Here is a 20,983-nt window from a genome sequence, read left to right as displayed (position 1 = left end):
ATATCTTCACTTTTATGCTAAACTTATTTATTAACATATTCTGTGGGCAACTTACAGCTAACTTTACCACACCACATCCTTAAAGTTCACATGGTTTGAAAGAAATTCATTTTCACACAGTTCTAGTTTTGATGCTCCTAATGTTGTTTGTCAAAGACTGGATACTAACTGTGAATGTGCACTGCAACTTCATGGGGTTTTTTTTGGGGGGGGGGCTGTTGGAGAGCCAGCTTGAAGTTGAGAATTGTGGAAGCATATTTTCTTCCATCACTTCTCAAATCTAAATTTCCATTCTCTTTTCATTTTATAGAATGGCAACAGAGCTCAAGTACATGTTGTTGAGTATATTTAGTTCATCCCAAGCAGAACATGGCTGCAGCAGAACATGCAAGATGGGAATAATGAAACTGACAAAAGACAACTTGGAAACTGTATTGACTGAAAGTCTGCCTACATCTCCTTTGTTTCTAAATCTGTTTGAAACCCTTATTATACCTTTGCAGACTTTTTGCTAGAAAAATAGGATGGTTCTTTTAAATAGATTTTTTTTTAAAAAAACAAAACTAAACAGTAAGTGGTCACAATTATTAGGAATGTACAGGACACTTCAATTTATTCATGTGGAGTTTCCTATTGTTCTACCCCTTGGACGTGAATTACCAAAGAAAGTCCATTGTCTTGTGCATTGGTGGAATTTCTTGAAGATCAACCCTAAATGCATATTAACTACTCCCCATGCAAAGGTTCCAAAGAGCAACTGTGAAACTAGCACACATCTGCAGTTTATTCAAGAAGTCCTGTCATTCTAAAGGTGAAGTTGATATGCAGCTGAAAATGTACTCTTTGAAGCTTTTGGGGTAGAGGCAACTCCACAGGACATGTATGTAGAAGCCTGACATGGCACCTTGGCAGCAGGATACAAAGCTAATAAGTTCAGCCTTCATCTTCCCAAGCTACATGGAATACCCTTATGCTAATAAGGATTAATTGTGAATGCTTTAAGTTCAAAGGCAGTAGGATGTAGCTATATAATTGATGCACAGTTGGAGACCTTCAACCTTCTAAGTCTTAATATTCTACCTGCAACTGCAAGCAGACTTTCCCCCAGTCTTTTTCCTGTATTCACAGTGAAGGTGTTGCCGCCTTATTTTATTTTAAGAAATTATTTGTGGCAGGGAGTAACAGGTTTTACACATGTATACATATTAATAAACTAAAGGCTTAGGTGAGGCATTTAAATGCTGACACAATACAATATTTTGTTGTTTAGCAGATCCGACCATTTTACACTGGCTGAGGGAGAAAGTACAAGGATGAAAGGTGTTTTACTAAGCAATTATATTCAGCAGAAGATTGCAAAGGAAAATACTCTTAAGCATTTTTGTCCTTCTGAATTGAGCATCATGATGGCAATCATATAGGAATTATCAACATCCTTCTTCTTCTCTCCTTCTTCTTCCTCTTCTTCATTTAGAGAAATCTATAACTTTGTTAGATCCCAAAGATACAGTAGCTGAAGGGATACATTTGTGGGGGACTTTGGCGGCCTTTCAATAACTCAGTCTCCAGTAGCTTGAAAGGCTGTTCTTGGCACTCAATGAAAGCATTCTTTCAGTAAGAGTAGGCTAGTTGTAGAATCTCAAGAAATTTTGGAAGCACAGGAAACATGTTTATGGTGCAGGGCTTTGCTTTGTTTTTTAATTACCGAAGTTTTTACCTTTTCCTTACTCTACCTCTATGTTGCCTGATTGTAACCTATCACAACACCAAATGAAACCCATGGGTTTTTTTTTAACCTATGTTTAACTGTCTTCAGAATTCCTCCCTTAATTTCCTTCAGATATGATGGAACATATTTTTTAAAAATATTACCATAATCCCAGAGTCTGTATTTCAGGGTTTTCTTTTATTCAATCAATTTATCTGGCAACAATTTTGTATGTGCAGCGTGAAAAGTCAAATAAGTTTTTATATTCAAGCTTGAACATTTCCTATTAGTTCTACTAGAGATAAACAAATATGCAACCTTAACTACTAGTGTGCCTGCACATTTCAGAACACCTGATCGTCAGCCCTTTTCTTGGCTGCATGATCTACCTGCAGGATGTGTAGTACAATCCTGTCTGTTCAGAAGTAATTCTCACTGATTTCCGTGGGAGTTAGAACCCCTATGGTAGGCATGTAATGGATTGCAGCTTTGGATGGAATATTTTGGTTACATCCACGTAGTGCTATTTTTCTAGAAAAATGGGTTCCAGAACTCACTATGGATACCTCCCTTGTTCTCTTAGAATGGCAGTGCTGCCCACCTGAGAGGTATCAAAATTGAGTTCTGGTGAGTTCCAGCTGAAATAAAAGCTCTGCATCCACACCATGCATTTAAAGTACATAGCTTAAAGAACCCTAAAGAATTCTGGGAAGTGTAGTTCTCTCACACAGAGCTACAAGATTGTTAACAAAATACAGTTCTTAGGATTCTTTTGGGAAAGTTGTGTTATTTAAATGTGTGTTGAGTGCGCTTTAAACGTATGGTGTATATGTAATCTCAATGATATTTCTTACAACAACCTTTCTTACACATTTTTCATGAATGTTGATTCTGCTGCTAATTCATGCACTTGTGTTGCTCCTTGTCTTTTTGCTTTCTGCTGTTTTGGGCCTTTAGTTAATTTGTGTTTTAATCCTTAGGTTATTGCTTTGTTGCTCAGAGGAAGTGTGTGTGTGTGTGTGTGTGTGTGTAGAGTTACTGTAATCAAAGCAGGCATTGTGGTGAAATTTGATACCTATATTACTTTTACATCTTTACTGAATTTACATGGCATTATTTTCATTGCATTTGTACTGCTAGAGTAGCAACATCTGCACAACACACTAAAATGTTTCCTATTTGTTAAGTGCTAATGCACAAAAACTATGCAGCTCTGTTGCACAACTTAACATTTATTTAAAAGGATTTGCATGACAAAACTATGACTGGCTGTTACTGAAATTACAGAAAGAAGAGTTCCTTTGCACCATTTCCAGCTTACTGAGAAGCAGTGTAGGAACAACATCTCCCAAAGGGCCACTCCCTTTCCTTTTCAATGTGTTGTTCCAGAGTCATATCCAGAACTGTACTTAGGGGTTGGCAAAACCACCCCTGCCGAGGGTGCAGGCCCAGAAGGGGCGAGTGTGGATGTAGAAAGGTCCCACTGTGTGAATAGAGCATTGGTCAAGTTTCTCTAGATCCAATCCTCTAAGGTCAACCCTCTGAAGCAGAGGTGTCTTTATGGGAAGTGAAAAAGCTATTGCAGAACTAAGTCTGGAAGGTGCTGGATCAGAATACAAAATGATGAAATTCATCAATGACCCTTACAATAGACTACAAAAACAACAGGTGTTATTTTTATGTTAAATGTTGTGTTTTTTGTCAAGCAGGTGATAGCTACACCATACTCAGAGTAGACTCAATGAAATTAATGGACTGATAAAGTCAATTTATCTTTGTGGACCTAACTTGATATCTCTCAGTGTTAATAGAATTGATGATGAGTTATAATTATTTGAAGGAAATGACTCAGAGCATCATTTAAGTATATACCTACATAGTTTCAACTTGTTTTAAAAGTAATTGCCATGGCATTTGCTTCACTTTTCAAATGGGAGCCCACTTTTCCTATAAAGGATTATCCCATAATTTGTTAATTACTAACTGCTAAGTGCTCTTCAAGTACCCATGGCACCATCTGAGAAATATATCACAAAGTGTTGACAAAGTATTGAAGCCAAATGCCTTCAATGAGCGTTTCTCCTAAATTAAAACCCAATGATACTGTGATGCAGAGTGGTAGAGGTAGTGCACAAATAATCCTTGTTCTGTGGTCAGCAAATCCATCAACATGGGCTTATATCAGTGGGCCTAATTCACACATACAATAAATGAAGTGGCAAAACTGTTCCTGGATTGGACCACTTCCAATTGGAGGTTCAATATCACCCTGGGGGGAAATTACAAAAGTAGCATGAATCTCAACAACCTCTCTTCAGCTAAAATTTGAAAAATATTGATTTATATTATTATATTTCCATGTAGCCACACCAAGATTTTATATCTTATTTTGAAGGAATAAAATACAATGATAGACTAGTTGCTGTAAAGTGTTTGCAGCCTCTTTCACCAATATATGTCTGGCCCAGTACAATTTACACTTCAGAGGAAATGAATGAGCTCTTTCTCACCTGCTTCAAATTGTCAGAAATGATTCAAGGTCTACCCAAATAATCACTTAGAGCATAAAAATCCAAGACTCAAAAAAGGTGCCCACATTTCCACCAAGAGAAGCATCTCTATTGCTCTGTCCAGGGACTATTTTGAAGAACTGTGAGGAAAACTGCACATAGGAGCAAATGTCTATCTTGCATGGAAAACTCTGTTGCCTCAGAATTCTCATGATTGTGGGCTTCCACTCCAGTTTCCAGATGGACAGCTCCTCAAAGCAGCTGCCTGGGCAAAACCATGTAGAAGCATATCCACTGCATTACATTGGAGTGGGGGGTGGTGGTGGAGGTGTTTTAATGAACAGTACCTGAAGAAATCTTCAAAAGCCTACCCCTCAACTGGAGATCCTTAAGACTGGAAACAACCAATCCATACAACTAATACAACCACAGGGACAATGCTAATCCAGAGGAACCCCATGATTGGAACCTGCTCCTACAATGGGGGTGCAACCCCATCCAGAACCGGCCGTCTATCCAGTTCCCAGACATGAGAATCATCAACCTGTAGAACCTCTGTCTTGTAGGGATCTAGTCTCAGTTTACTGACCCCTAAAGAGCCCACTGCTGCCTCCAGAAACCAGTCACAGCCCCACATGGTTCAGATATAATTGAGAAAAAGAGTTGAGTGTCATCAGCATATTGATTACAGTGTGCCTCAAATCTCTACCTGTCGAAGTTCTATATTTATGTTAACATCTTATGTATAATTTCAATCAAACTTCCACAGGTGATAACAACCTTCATGTGCCATGCCTTAGTTCTACACAAAAGCTGCCTGTTTGAAAGCCAAAAATGTCCCAATGATTCCTTAATGCTGCCAGCCACAGAAAACTTATTCTAGAGCAATCCCATGATCTAGGGAAAACAGTATTGGCACTGCAGCCCAAGGCTTCAATCCTAAACATACCTGTCTCCTAGTAAATCTAACTTAAATTGGTGTGACACACTTCTAACTTCACACCATGAGCATCTATCTGAAAGACTAGCAACAGACACCCTTAGCGTATTTTCATACTATTTTTCACTCATTACTTAGATTAAGAAATAAGGTTCAATCAACTGTTTAGATGAACGAGACTGTTCAACCCCAAAAGCAAATAGCTTACATTTCATTATTAGATTTTCATTCCCCTAACATAGTTTCATTCTTCATTATTCAAAGTAGTAAAATCATAATTACATATTAAACAGTAGGAAACCAAATATTGTGCAATGTTTAAGTAACTCAATCACTAGTGTTGGCAGAAACTGTAGAACAGCTCAATGTGTAGCTCAATTGATATTCCTTTAAGAGGTTAAATTCATTGTGGGTAAAGGACTTTCTTTCCCTGTAATTATTGCTATTGAGACTGCAAATATTGTATTAAAGCAATAATCCCCAACAGGGAGGGATTACCTTGGAAAATTAATGGCACAAGGAACCAAAAACCCTTAGTAGATCATTGACAGGAAGAAGAACGCCAGCACATCAAAAATTTAAGTATTAAAAATTAGATTGTTATGTATATAATTAGAGAGAGGACATCAGGAGTCGCCTACAGTATACGAATATGGAATATTCATTATCTTTACAGTGATGACTGGGAAAGCTATTCCCAGTCTTAAAGCCTCCAGATTCAGGTTATCCTTTCATATGTTCCATCTTGTTGAATAGCACAGTTTCTCCAAAGATAAATGAAACAAAAGCTCATAGAAGCAAAGGCCATCTTTAATACTTACTTTTTCCTCAATGTGATGTGGAAACCTAGATTTTTGTGTATTCCCTATCACAGGAATACTGCCAGCACACACAAAAAGGTATAGAAATGAACAAATTCAATTTCCCATTAGTTTTGGAGAAGACCCAGATTTAAAAGATGTATTGACATTGATTTCAAATGAACACTGTCCTCTTTGGCTTGCCTATGATTCTTATTGCTAGAAGGAACTGTAGTGGTTTCTCCCTGAAATGCAATATATCTACTAGCTTTGAATACCAAACTGGAGAAGAGCCACCTTTTACATGCCAAGTAAGATGACAAAAAGAGAGAGAGAATAAAGCTGGCATGTCTATGCAGCTTGTGTGCCTTTCAGTTTCTGCTGCCTCCACTTAATTGGGACACACACATTAAACTGCAATATAAAAGCTCTGGTTGATTGATCTACCAGTTCAACAGATTAAAGCTTGAAGTCCTAAATAACAAGACAGGCATACATAAATTAATGAGAGCGTACAACCTACACTATCATATTCTCAAAGTTTATTGAAAGAAGTAAATGTATGTGTTTAGAGATCACTTTTCCAAAGCCAAAATCAGCTTACAATAGAGAGGTTCAAAATAACAAAAAACTACAAGAAAAGGGCTACCAGAAAAATAGACATCTCCAGCCAAATACAGATAATACACCTTCATTGGCTGCACTGATGTTATAAGGAGTGGGTAGGAACGGGACACCCTCCAGATATTGTAGACTGCAACTCCCATCATCCTTGGCCATTGGTGACCCCAATTGAGCGTTGGAGTCCACGGTGTCTGGAAGGCATGGTTGCAATCTCTGGAGAAAATTACACACTTGGCAGAAAGATAGGGAAATGGGTTGGTTTGTTAGCAAGCTAGTTCTCCTAAAATTATTCGAAGGACCTATTGGCAGTTGCAGTCTTACAGCCAGGTTCAAAGCAGATATTGCTAAGCAAGCAGTGAGCAGGTGAAGAACAATTCAGTTTCCAAACAGAAAAATCTTGTTTCTGCATACCACAAAATCTGGTCTGTTGTGGAGAAAAAAAGAGATTATCAAAGTATGACTTAGCATGTTTTGGGGACTGATAGGCCTCCTGGGATGGTTTGCAGAGAAGTAAATGATATTTTGAAGATTATACTGTTGGGAAAACATAGGTGAGCTTTTTTTCTTTTTCCAATGATTATGCACTGCTAGAGAAATAGGGGAACTTGTGGACTCCAGTTATAACTGCACATCACCTTGGACCATTATGCATTTTGGCTGGGGATGATGGGACTTGCAGTCCAACAACAAATGGTAGGTCATGTAGGTTCCCTACTGCTAATATACTGTACAGTCAAAAAAGGTTGCGACGCTCATCTCACTTTCAGGCTGAGGGAGCCGGCATTTGTCTGCAGACAGCTTTCTGGGTCATGTGGCCAGCATGACTAAACCGCTTCTGGCGCAATGGGACACCGTGATGGAAACCAGAGTGCATGGAAACGCTGTTTACCTTCCCACTGCAGCTTTACCTATTTATCTACTCGCACTGGTGTGCTTCGAACTGCTAGGTTGGCAGGAGATGGGACAGAGCAATGGGAGCTCACCCTGTCATGGGGATTCAAATTCTGATTGGCAAGCCCAAGAGGCTCAGTGGTTTAGAACACAGCACCGCCCATGTCCCTAATATACAGTATTGCATCCCCAATGTATAGGGCTGTGGTCCTTCCACTTGTAATGCATGTTGGCTGGGCATTTATTTTATCTGTTATTGTATTTATATTCCACCTTTTCTCCAAAGGGCTCAAGGTGGCACAAACACTTTCCCCCCACTCAATCTTATTCTCACAGCAACCCTTTGAGGAAAGTTAGGCTGTAATAAAGTGGCTGTAGGTTCGTGGCTGAATAGGAGTTTGAACCCTGGTCTCTCAGGCCCTAGTCCACTGCACTACATTGTGATGGTGGGAAAATGAAGTCCAACAACATCTTGAAGATCCCAGGTTCCCCTCCCCAATACTTGACTAGCGCCATAATGGCAAATCCGTGTCCCTTTTTAATCTAAGATTCCAGGAAGTTTCAGCAGCATCCTCTGCCAAGTATTTTATTTCACAGGTCAACAATTAAAAGTAACAAGCAAATAACTGGAACACCATTAATGAATTTCCATCTGTAAAATCTAATCAATGACTACATTGGAAGTTCTGCAAACCTGGGCTTTCATTAAGCAAAGGAAGTGAACACAGGCTTGTGGCAACCAGCTAAACTATTCACTCAACAGCTTGTGCAATGGTTTTGGCAACAGCTGGTGTGGCTGCTGTGCTGTGGTAACAAATAAAAAAAGTATCTCCAGTTCTTGTTTACTGATGGGAAGTTGCTTTATTCTGTGTTCTGTTGCCAGGGTACACACATATATTTAGAACTTGGGGACTTGCTGTTACCAGAGAGAGAGAGAGTGAAAAAGACACAGTGCAGAGGTCCAGATGGCTAAACGGATTTGCTGGGATAACAGCTCATGCTGTATCATGCTCTGAAAAAAGCCTACAATGTAAGGGAAGACTTCCACCAAAACAGAAGCAGAGCTTAATTCCAAGGCACATCATCATTCAGAGATTTATTCATTATTACTGCATTTATCAGGAAATGGGTTGTACACTGCAGACCAAGTCATTGCCATTTAAGGGCCAGGAATAAGCCCAGAGTTTTTCACAACTCAAATGAAAAAGGCAAATGACTCTCTTATTTCCTCCCTCTACAGTTTACGTTAAATGGGACAGCAAGACCCCATCTCTGGAATCCTATGCCAAAAGTGATTGCTTAGCATTCCTTCATACATCCAGGGTGAAGAACCACAGGTCCAGGGTCTGAATGTGGCCCTCCAAGTCCCTCTATCTTGCTGTCAGGACCATTCTTTGTTGGTGGCAGTGGGAAATGGTATGTAGAAAGGAGAATTACTGGATGTCAAAAGATCCAAGTTTAAAGCAAGTAATCTTTCATGAGAGAAACTCAGAAGAGATTTAAAATCACAAAATATGCAGCAAAGTAAAGCAAGGAAATATAAGCTGTTGGGCCTTTAAAATACACCCTTGTGAGTTCCCTCTTCCCCTAGTATAGGAAAAGACCACGTTTGGTAAGTTAAAAATTGGTTTACTTACAAACACTTCAAAGGTCTTGTTCATGTCCTTTTCCATTCAGCATTCAGAAAATGTTACACAGGCAGTAAAACATGGCAACCTGCTCAGACTTCCTTACACATTGAGCTTCTCAGGTAGATTGGGGGTGAATAATTGCCTTGATCACAGTCAAACCTCAGTTCTTGAATGTAATCCATTCCGGAAGCTTGTTCAGCTTCTGAAACATATGACAACTGAGGTGTGGCTTCCAACTGGCTGTAAGAGTTTTCTGCAGTCAAGCGGAAACTGTGTCGGACATTCAGTTTCCGAAAAACATTCAAAAACTGGAGCACTTACTTCCAGGTTTTTGGCATTCGGGAGCCGAAACATTCTAAAACGGAGCTGTTCAGGAACCAAGGTTTGACTGTAGCTAGTTCCTTCCAAGGTGAAGTAGGCCTGGCAGGACAACTTACTCTATAGTCTTAACCCCTCCAGGCATTATTTAGACTGTAACATGTTGGCTAAATGAGGCTGGCTATCTCATATTTCTCGGCCATACCCTTTCCAGGGCACACAGCTCACAGGCCCTGTTTCACATTCCTCATAAGTGTTTTTGGCTAGGTAGAAATGTGTCCCTAAATTCTGATAGTCCCATATCCAGGCAAACGAGGGATTGAGAGCATATGACAGTGTGTCTAGAAACCAAGCTACCAAAGGTAGCAGATGTCAAAGAAATAAACACTATCTGACTTTTAGAAGACATCTGAAGCCAGCCCTGTTTAGTGAAGCTTTTAAGATTTGGTGAATTACTGTATTTTAATATTTTGCTGGAAGCCACCCACAGTGGCTGGGGAAACCCAGCCAGATGGGTGGGGTATAAATAATAAATTGTTGTTGTTGTAAAAACTGCATGTATTGCTTTGCCCACTTTTGCCTCTGGCTCTGCCTACCTTTTGCACATGGTCCCTGGAAAATTACCCAAGAGGAAAGGTGGCTGTTGGCCTAAAAGAGCCTCCCCCCTTGTGATATCTCTTGGCCTGCAGAGTAACTTGAAAACCAAAATATGTGCTTGGTGCAGCAAGTGCACATGCATTAAAATGCCAAAACCACATCTGTTTTAAAAAACAGGTTTGATACAGGCTTTGATTATCTTATCCTTATGGGATTAAAACCAGTGTAATTCATTCTCTGTAGTCCTTGGGAATACTGCAGTTTAAGCATGTCAGCTGATCAGGCAGACTTAATCTGGAGGCTGAATCTTCTATTTTGCTAACATTTAGGACACTGACACTCAATGCCATTCAGTGAGAAGAAAATAATTGAAAAAAATCTAAGGTAATCTTTTTGTCCCAACAGCACATCCTACACAGAAGCAACTTTCATTCCTTACAATATGTATATTTTCTAGTAGCTCTCGGGCACTTTACTATTTCATACCTTTCAACATTTCTCCAATGAAAATAGGGACATCTTATTCAACAACAACTACAACAATTTCATTATATATACCCCACCCATCTGACTGGGTTGCCCAAGCCACATTGGGAGGCTTCCAACATATAGTCGTACCTTAGAAGTTGAACGGAATCCGTTCTGGAAGTCTGTTCAACTTCCAAAACGTTTGGAAACCAAAGTGCGGCTTTTGATTGGCTGCAGTAAGAACCTGCAGCCAATTGGAAGCCGCAGAAGCCCCATCGGACGTTCGCCTTCCAAAAACAGTTTGCAAACCAGAACAGTCACTTCCAGGTTTGCAGCGTTTGGGAGCCAAAACATTTGAGAACTAAGCTGTTCGAAAACCAAGGTACAAAAGTATATAGAAACATAATATTAAAAAAACTTCTCTATACAAGGCTGGCTTCAGATGTCTTCTAAATGTGGACCTCCTTGGCTCGGGGGTTGTATAACTCCATACACTCCAACATTTTTCCAGTGAAAATAGGGATGTCCTAAGGAAAAGTGGGACATTCTGGGATCAAATGAGAAACTGGGACAGCTTCTGTAAATCTGGAAAAGTGGAAAACTTGGAGGGTCTGCTATTTGCTTATTGTAATACGAAATGCTATTTGTCAATGGATAATTCAATGGCCACTTGGTCTAACAAAATCACCCTGGCAGAGTATAGGAAATTTTCTTGGTAAAATACTATAGGAAGGCAAGAAAATAACAGGTATAATCTGGCAGTTCAGGCGGCCAATTTTTGTGTGTTTATTTTATAGGATTTTTTATGTTGACAATCATAATTCCAGAAACCGCTAAAAGGTGTGGGTCAAAATTTAGGGAACACAATTATCAGAAAAGCCCCAAGCTTCCAATATGTCTTCAGCACACATCCCACCACCAAGCCTCAAAGAAATTCTACTATTTGACTTGCTACTAAAGACTTTACACCTTGATTCTACCCCCTAAATAAATTGGACTCCCAGCTTATGTTAGACCCAGCGAGCATGGCCAAATGGTAAGAGAGGATGGTAGCGGTAATCCAAAATATATGGAGGGCATTCATTTAATGCTAGTATAGCTCTTTCATTTTTTGTGTGATATAAGCAGCACTATAACTTTTCTTTCAATAAACAACTGGATTGTAAAAGTGGAATGGCAATGTTATGCAGATTAGAAGGTTATTGACTCATCTATTTAGGTCCTTATTCCAGGTCAAATATCTAGAGAAGTGAAATTTCTGCTGTGTGCTGCAAGCAAAATCTTCCTATAACTATGCACATTTATTCAGCAGTCCATGAGGTTGCTTTAGTCTGATGCATGCTCTTATGCTCCTGGATATATTAGCTCCTCTACCTACATTTAATCTTGTCTTTTCCTCCATTGTAAATCCTTTCCTTATTAATGGCTTCAATTTCTTTCCTCTATTTTATACTTGTAGAATGATTTGCAAAGTGAGTATTCATGCGGATCTTTCTGAAAAATTAATACATTTTTTTTGCCACATGTAGGTGTCTAAAGTTAAGAAGCTGTTTATGGAAGATTTCTTCATTTCAAATCTATGCCAATTAACAGATAAACACCTGGCACTTGAGCCTGTGGTTAAATCGTCTCTAATATGCACTTCAATTTATTGAATTACAAAAAGGCAGGTTTTTAAATTTGACAGTAGGAAAGGTTTCTAAGCCATAAAAAAACAGCACTTGAGTAATGGAACAAGTTGCTTAGGACTGATATAGAATTAAGTTTATTGAGGGTTTAATAAAAAGAAGCTGGAATAGTCTACAGCAGGTAGACTTGGTAAATGCTACCTTTGTGGGAAGGGCTGAAGAGTTCAGTCCCCAGGATCTCAATATAATAGCTGGAAAGATGGCTGTCTCAAACCCTGGAGACCAGTCTACTGCCAATAATTGTACTATACTGAACTACCAGGACCAATAGTTCCCTATGAAGTTGACCCAAATGCTGATTTATGTTCATGCACAAATATATCCAGACATTTGGAAAGAGAAATCAGATCTATTTATACTGCCGTAAAAGGTAAAGGTTAAGGACCGCTGACAGTTAAGTCTAGTCATGAACGACTCTGGGGTTGCGGTGCTCATCTCGCTTTACTGATTGAGAGAGCCAACATTTGTCCACAGACAGTTTTTCTGGGTCATGTGGCCAGCATGACTAAGCCACTTCTGGCGAAACCAGAGCAGCGCACGGAAATGCCATTTACCTTCCCGCCGGAGAAGTACTTATTTATCTACTTGCGCTTTGACGTGCTTTCGAACTGCTAGGTTGGCAGGAGCAGGGACCAAGCAATGGGAACTCACCCTGTCGCGAGGATTCGAACCACCGACCTTCTGATCAGCAAGTCCTAGGCTCTGTGGTTTAACCCACAGCACCACCCATGCCCCACTTATACTGCCATAGAATCATTATAAACTACAAGTGAGATAACATACCCCCAACAGCATGCAACATTACATACTGTGGGCAGTATATAAACAAAACATACACAACTTTACATCCATCTAAAATGTATCCTGGAGCCATCTGATGCCCTCATCTTTATTACGAAACCTTAATGCAGTTCTCTAACTGGTGTTAACAAAAATGCATATTGGGGGGAAATTGTGCATAAAAATGAATATATTAATGAAAATAGATGCAAAAATATCATAGATTTATCCAGTATCATAGAATTGTAGAGCTGGAAGGAAACCTGAGGATCATCTAGTCCAACCCCCTGCAATGCTGTCCCATACAGGGATTGAACCTGCAAACTTGGCATTATCAGCATCACGCTCTATCCAACTGTGCCATCCAGCATTACATTTGAAGAATGCCATCCAGCATTACATTTGAAGAAACTGCGTGCAAAATGTGTACATTAGTCAAAACTGCATACAGAAAATGTGGTTTTAGAAGAAATTCACATTAACATGCTGAAGAATTTTCATAAGAATTTTTTACTGATGAAACCTTGTGGCTGGGGAAACCCAGCCAGATGGGCGGGGTATAATCAATAAATCATCATCATCATCATCATTATCATTGAAAATCAATGAAGAAATGTGAAGAAGTGAATTTAAGATTGGGAGGGGGGAGTGTGAAACTAATAGAACTGAAATTGGTTAATTTTTTCCATCCCTAGATGCCAAGAGGCATTTTCAGCGAAGATTCTCACCTGCCACCACAAATTATTATGGCCAACTCTGAAAAAATATTAGCATTTTCTTATATACCTTTAGGACACACTTCAGAAAGGTTATTTTCCAGTGAATCTACAGGGCTTGAACCTGCAATTAAACATCTAAGTCCCATTTTAATGAGCCATAAACTCATCTTATTTTCTCTTAGATGTTCCCACAGATATAAGACTGCCTTCAGTAAATCAGTATGGCCCTGTTACTATACCTAGCATCCAACTTTCCATTTTTGTCCGAATTCACATTGCTCAACTTACAACCACGTGTCAAATCCACCAACACATTAGATGTGATTTAACGATAATCACACAGGGGCTTTCTTGTTTGCAATGCCTTGATTCTCAATTTTCTTATTCCTCTTGGCCTCAACATCACAGCCAAGGAGTTATCTTTGTGAAACTCAGTTCTCCATTTTCCAGCATGTGTGTCTTCCATATTCCAAGCGGATATGCATTTTGGTGCATTTGCTACTTTCTTCAAACCTTCATTTCAGTCCCACTTCAAAACCAGATTGTTAATTTTAATCTGCGCCTCAAGAATTCAGTCAAGCTTTCCCCCAACAATCTTTTAAGGGCCATAGTGTGGTAGTAGAGCACATGTTTTGCATTTTGATGTTCCCATATTCAGTCCTTGGCATTTCCAGGTAAGACTGGGAAAGATTTCTGCCTGGAATCCCAGAATTTTGCTGATCATCAGTGTAGGCAATAATAACTTAGATGGACGAATGGCTGGCTCAGTATAAGGCAGTTTACCATGTTCCACTATGTACACTGTGACACTGGGAAGGAATGAAGTTTACTGACTTACGATGTAGAAAATGAAAAAAATGCCAGTTGTAGCTCACCAAAAAGGAAGGGAGAAAGAATAACTTTTCCCATCATGGAACTCAAGTTGGAGTACATGGGATTTCCATTCGATCTCCCATCTAGGCACTGATCAGAGCATCATAGATTCAGGGAGATGACTGTATCATGGGTCCTCACACCTTGCCCCAAGGAAAGCCTAAGCACGTCTGTCCAATTTTTAAAATGGTACCTATAAACTTTGACTTACTCATTGCTTAGTTATAACTACGTTCTTGCAGTACATCAGATCTGTTGAACTGAACAGACTAGCACAAACTGCGTAAGTGCTTTAAGACATATATTAAAAAGTTGTGTCATTCTATTCAACTAATTCACTGTGTTTGCGTCTGCGGTTTTCATTTTTGTTGAAGTACGTCAACAAAGGCCATGCCCCAAATCACAACAGCGTCTATACCACAGAAGCAATTGGGCTGTTATCAGGTCTGGATGATATATTGTAGAAGCACAGAGATACATCCTAACATAAAACCAATATCCAGGATGCGTATTGCTAAGTCATGATTCATTTTAGTCAGTTCAGAATGACAGAGTACGGTAGTACAATATTATATATGTCTATTCAGAAATAAGCCATAATAAGTTCAATGGGACATATGCCTGGGTGGGATTACAAGTTTCTTTTTTCTTTTCTCCATGGGGTGGGTCATAGCCATTCATTTAAATGGGAGAAAGTTAAAAATATTCAGGAACATTGCTGTTGTGGGAGCTAAATCCTTTTCTGTGATCGAGTTTTCTTGGAGGCAGCAATCTTCACCAGCCTTTCCCAAATTTTGTTCTCATTTTGCACCAGTCAGTAGATCTCAGGGTTGTAATAAAAATCAAAAGTTGATCATGCAACCCTGTAGTCAGAATACCCTGTCCTGTACCATAGTTCTAGTTGGGCACTCTCATGTGAGTCCAGTCATATGTGCCTTGTGGGGTGGGGTAGGGGAGCAAGATTCTGCACATTGCTATCTTTCAGGGATGGTGGGGCCTGCAGGCCCAAGCCTCTGAATGGCACTTGGTTGGTTGGAAAAGGCTGCTTTAGAAAAATGGCTGGCTGGAACAGATCATGACTCCCAGTGATAATCATCATCCAGCAAGGACGTATCAGAGGTGGAGATTTGTGGCTCACAGATACTGTTGGCCTACATTTTCAATAACCCCCAACCATTGTCCACACTAGCGACAGGTGATGGGAGCTAGTGTCCAACAACATCTGGAGGGCTGCAAGTTCTCCATCCCTTGTGTACATCACCAATAATATTAGTATTCCAACACTGGAACTGTGATACCCAAATATACAAAATGATAAAAGGTGCTGTAAAGCTGTGGTTTTATTTGGTAGACCTGCGATTTTATTTCAATCTGTGTAGCTATTATGTTTCAGCTTGCTGCCCAACCCTATAAAACAAGGCAAGTTGTTTAAAATATAGATTGCTGGCAGACATAAGATGTTTGAAGCTTGCACGTACAAAGTATAATACTTCATTTTTTTCAGATAATACTTACAATATATAGCACATCCCTCCTTTAAACCTTTTGTCAGTGAATTTCTAGACAGGTGTGTACTCAGAAATATACCCCACCTTTGTTCAATGGTGATTATTCCCTAGTAACTGTGTATAGAATTGCAGCCCAAGCTTCTGGAAGAAAGCTATCCTTATTCCATCACATTTTGCCCCACGTGGGACACTGCAAAGTCACATGGAAGTCTGGCACTGGACTCCACTAATGGTGATTACAAGAATTGCTTCCTAGAAAAAGAGTCTTGCTACCACTGACACAAGCGCAGACATTACTGGCTTCACTTGGCTTGTGGATTTATCAGAGAAAGACTCCACCACCATTCCACAGTTACATCCCTATAGCATTTCAGCTAAAATGCCTAACTGGTAACGTTTTTCAACAGTTCAGCAGTCAGATAATTAAAACACCTGTATATCATCCTTATTAACATAATCGTCCTTTCATTAAACAACAAAACTGCTGACTCAAACACTGAAAGGATGACTCAGAGATCCCAACACTTGACCTTTAATATTAGCCACCAGCAGTTATACTGGATGATTTAAGTCTTCAAATTAGAAGTTTCTTGATTGCAATATTTTAAGCGTGTAGTTCCTTTGGGGACCCCTGGCGAAACAAAATATTTCTTTTTAAACATGAAAATACAGTTTGATTCTGAGAATCAAAATATTTGCATGAACCTTATAAAACATAGTTGTTTGTATACAGAATCACAGTGTTAAAAATATGTGATACAGTATCACCTTATATTTATATACATTTCTTTATGCAGAGCAAGATGCATTAATCCCAACCATCACACTCTAGTCTTGGGTAAGTGGAAGAAAATACACTAGCTACTACCTGTGAACAAATCAACAGAGCCATTGAAACAGCTGCAATATGTACTCTGCATTCCTTGTCCGTGTTTGCAGAAGGCTGCTTCCCGAATACGACACCTAAAAAGCATTTTCTTGTAGATTTTCATTAATTTAAGTGTTCTGGGTTTTATGCATTAAATAAAAGCTGTGCATAACCCGTAGGGACAAGATTCCAGAGAATGACTAGGAAGTCTGCATCAAATGGCTAAGTTGCTCCTCTGTTTCCTATCAACTTTCCTTGAAAATTGGGCTCTACTGAAGTAAACTTTGCTTGCACGACAGATACCAAGGGGAATGTATTTCATTCCACAAAATGTGCCATTCCTTAAGAAACATTCAAGGAATTTTAACAACATTAATATTGCCTTTGCTCTTCTGTGCCCAGTAGATCAGTAATGCATTTTGCTTTCTCTGGTAAAATAATGTATAGTGCATTCTATTCTCGGTGGAATTTTATTTTAAAAGCTGCTATTCATGCTCCCCCACTTACAAGATGGGAAGAATTGCTTTGCCATAAAAGTCCTATTGCATTTATGTAATGTATTCCGCGTCATAGCCAGGCCTTGGAGAAATACATATGTTACAGTGATAACATACACATTTAATTCTAGGTGCGAAAAGGCACCATCGGTTGCTTAGTTCTGAATTCACTGGGTTTCTTTAAAAATATGTATGAAGGATTCACACTGCCCACTAGCACTGGTTTGCATCCTAGCATGAATGGGAAAACTCAGCTCATCAACTCTGATCCTTGGCTGTCTTTACATTGGAGGCAATGCAAATAAAGAAAGAGACTAGGGTTGCATTTACTTTCTGTCTGCAGCATGGGAAACCAACAAGAGTAAATTCCAATGTATTCTAAAACCATGGACTGTAACTACAGCATATTACTACAGATGAAAAATATGTCAACCAGTGGTGCATAAACACTGAATGTGTTCTCAGCATCCACCACATGAGAACAGTCAGGGAAATAAATAGGGCTGGGCTGCCCCTGCCACAGTTTGAAACAATGAAAGAGTATCTTCTGCAATAAATATACGGCAAGAGCTTTGCAGTATAAGTGAAAACCAAGGATTCTGATGAAGTTAGTTTACGAATCTAATTCACTATCAGCAAGCAACACAATTTATAACCATGTCGTTCATGGTTAAAACTGCTGCAGAGACTAACCTATGAACATGTAAGAAACAAGAAGTAGGAATCTTTGTACTTATTCTAAGTAGTAAGAAAAACCATACAATCGCTCCCCTCCCTTCACACACACCCTTGTCCTGGCAATGTGCAAAATGCGACCACTAAAAATTAAGCTGGGGGCTGGGGAGGCACAAATTAAAACAGGTGACTAATTAAGCCAGTTGGGGGGGCGCTGGGAGGGATGCATAGACGATAGACTGCTACTGGTAAACAAATTATCCACTAGCCAAGTGAGTTGTTATGAAATGGAAACGTTGTTAAAAAGGAAGGAATTGCAAAACTGCTGTAAACCGTGCAATCTTCTGGTGGCAGAAATATGTATATTTGAAAAAGTAATTAATACACATCGTTAACATCCTCCTATGAAAATCGCCATGAAAATGCCAAGAACCTGAAGTGGAGTGTATCTGTATCCTCAGTGAACTGTTACTGCTGAGCAGTGCTATGTAGCAGACATAGGAAGGTTGCACTGCAGATCCTGTTACAAACATCAAGCACTATCCCAAAGAAATTAAGTCGAGCATCAGTGATTCCCATTCCAACTTCTTTGAACAAACTTAGTATTCCAAAGGCAAGTAAGGACCTTTTGCATTCATCTGCTGCTGAGGTACAGAGTCCACCCCCCCATCCCTTTGGATCTTTCCGTTACCAAACTGTCTGCTTATTCTCTACAGTTTCACAACGTCAACTAATTGGGCACGGGGCTCTGCATTTACAAGACAAGTGGCAATGTGTGCTCTTAAATCATCTCCACACGCAAAGCTCTCTCTCTGTTGTTTTTTTTTAAAAAGGAAGAACAGGAGCTCCTTTATTTTGCAGCATAGATCAGGGCTTGGGGGAAATGGTCCAATTAAACATCAGAATACAGGCACCTCTCCCAGGCAAAAAAAGAGAAGTGCGTGTGTTAGTTAATACACTGCGGTATGCATTGCTTGGTACTTGGTACAGATGGATCCCTGGATCAGATCTCTCGAGAAATCTACATATCCCATACCGTAGCAGTCAGATGCGTGGAACTGCACTGTCAGTGATAATGCAGCAAGCATCTGGACGGGAGTTTCAAGCGCCAGAGGGAGGGAGGCTCTGAAGAACGGGGGGGGGGGGTGGCGGCGTTTTAAGCATCACTCGGATCGCTCTGCTGGGCACCAACTTCCAACATTTCTGCTCAAAGGAGATATTTCGCACCGCGCACCACGCACACACCAGAGTCTGCACTGCAGCCACTTCGCCTGCGAAGCTGGGGACGCGGCGGGGGGGGGGGAGAGCGTGCGAGGGGGGGGGTGTTCGCTGTTCTCTGATGAGCCATTACAGCTTTCAGAGGCTTAACAAGGAGCTGAGAGAAGAAGCACGCCTGAGGAAGAAGCTGCGAAGTAATTCCGGGGAGAGAGCTAATTGCAAATCCACGAGAAAGGGAATAATAATAATAAAAAAACACCACAGAGGGAGCAAGGGAGGAAGACTCACTCCAAAGAGCCCACCGAGTAACGAAAAGGCGATGCTAAAGTTCCGCTGAAAGTCCCACCAAGAGGGGCATTTCGGTGGGGAGAGGAGGGAGGACACCTTTCAACGCCACAAGTGCGAGGGGGGGGGGACATGGCTGGGGGGGGGGAGAGGCAGGAGGGGGACAAAACTCAGAGGGGCTCCATTAGTTTCCAAATGGGATGGAGCCTCCTCTCTCTTTCTCTCTTTGCCCAGCAACTCCACGGCTCGGACCCATTTTTTGGTGCAGCCAGGACTTCTCCAGTTGAGCATGAGGGGGTTGAGAAACACACACACACACACGACACACAGCCCCTCACATGTTATTTTCCCGCCCTCTGCCCCCCCCCCCCCGCCGCGCGCCGCCCTGAGCAGGAGAGCAGCAGCAGTAGCTGAGGCGAGCCCTACCTCAGCACCGCCGTCTCGCCTTTCCTGACCACCAGGTTGTCCACGGCCGTCCCGGGGAAGTCCACACTTTGCCCGGCGGGCAGGCAGGAGGGCAGCAGGCAGCAGAGGCTCAGCAGCAGCGCGGCCAGCCACTGGTTGGAGCAACAAGCGCCCTGGACCAGAGGCATCATGTCCATGCCTGCTTCGGAGGGAGAAGCTGCGCTGCGCTCCGGCTCGGCGTCGGGCTCTGGGCTCGTCTCCCCTCAGAAGGAAAAAGACAAGGAAAAAAAGGCGCGCGCGCGCGGGCGGGAAATCGTCGTCGCCTCCTCCGCCTCCTCTCCTCCTTCTTCTTCTTCTTCTCAGGTCCCGGGCGAGCGGCAGAGCGTCCCGGACTGGCTAGTCGCCTCTCGCCTCTTCTCGTCCGGCCGCCGCTGCTGCCTGTGCCGGCTTCGCCTTCGCCTTCTGCCGCCTCCCTCCGCTCCTCGCGCCGCCTCTCCTCCTCTCGCTCCTCGCCGCTTCTCGCTGCCCGCGTCCGGAGCGTGTCTAGTCTCGGGTGTCTCGCACACCATCTAGCGAGGAGGGAAGCGCGCGGGAGAATGAGGCAGCCACACAAGCGGCGGCGGCGGCGGCGGCAGAAGCAGCAGCGGCAGCAGCAGCAGCAGCAGCAGACGGACCCCAGGCTCTGAGCCGGTTGCCATGCAGCCGTTTCCGTAGCAACTTGTCCTGGTGGCTGGTGCTGGTGCTGCTGGAGCAGAGAGGGAAAGAGGGGAGGGGATGGTGGCGTTGGTGGGAAAATCACACACACACACACACACACCACACAAAATATATATGGCAGAGGGGAAAAGAAAACACACACGCACACGCAAGCAACAGAAGAGAGTGAAGGGGCACCGCGAAGGCAAGAAAGCATCAATTAGAGGCATTGATTGCAGCCAGATAGCGAGCTCGCCTATGTGGAAGAGATACACACACACACA

General features: G+C 41.4%; 1 protein-coding gene across 2 annotated transcripts in view; it reads right to left on the bottom strand.

Annotated features, from left to right (window-relative positions):
• Positions 1–20,672, bottom strand: part of NEGR1 (neuronal growth regulator 1) — a 453,778-nt gene extending 433,106 nt beyond the window's left edge. Inside the window, exon 1 of one of the 2 annotated variants that reach the window (XM_053392063.1) lies at positions 20,025–20,672. In XM_053392063.1, coding sequence (XP_053248038.1) covers positions 20,025–20,200 — 176 coding nt within the window. In that variant the 5' untranslated portion in view covers positions 20,201–20,672. The remainder of the gene's footprint in view (positions 1–20,024) is intronic. The other variant, XM_053392064.1, reaches the window with a different exon arrangement.
• Between the last annotated feature and the right edge of the window lie 311 nt (positions 20,673–20,983).

This window comes from Podarcis raffonei, chromosome 6 (genome assembly GCF_027172205.1).
Source record: "Podarcis raffonei isolate rPodRaf1 chromosome 6, rPodRaf1.pri, whole genome shotgun sequence".
Classification (NCBI taxonomy): Eukaryota; Metazoa; Chordata; class Lepidosauria; order Squamata; family Lacertidae; genus Podarcis; species Podarcis raffonei.
The sequence above is the reverse complement of the archived record's forward strand: the minus strand, read 5'-3'. Positions and strand labels throughout refer to the sequence as shown.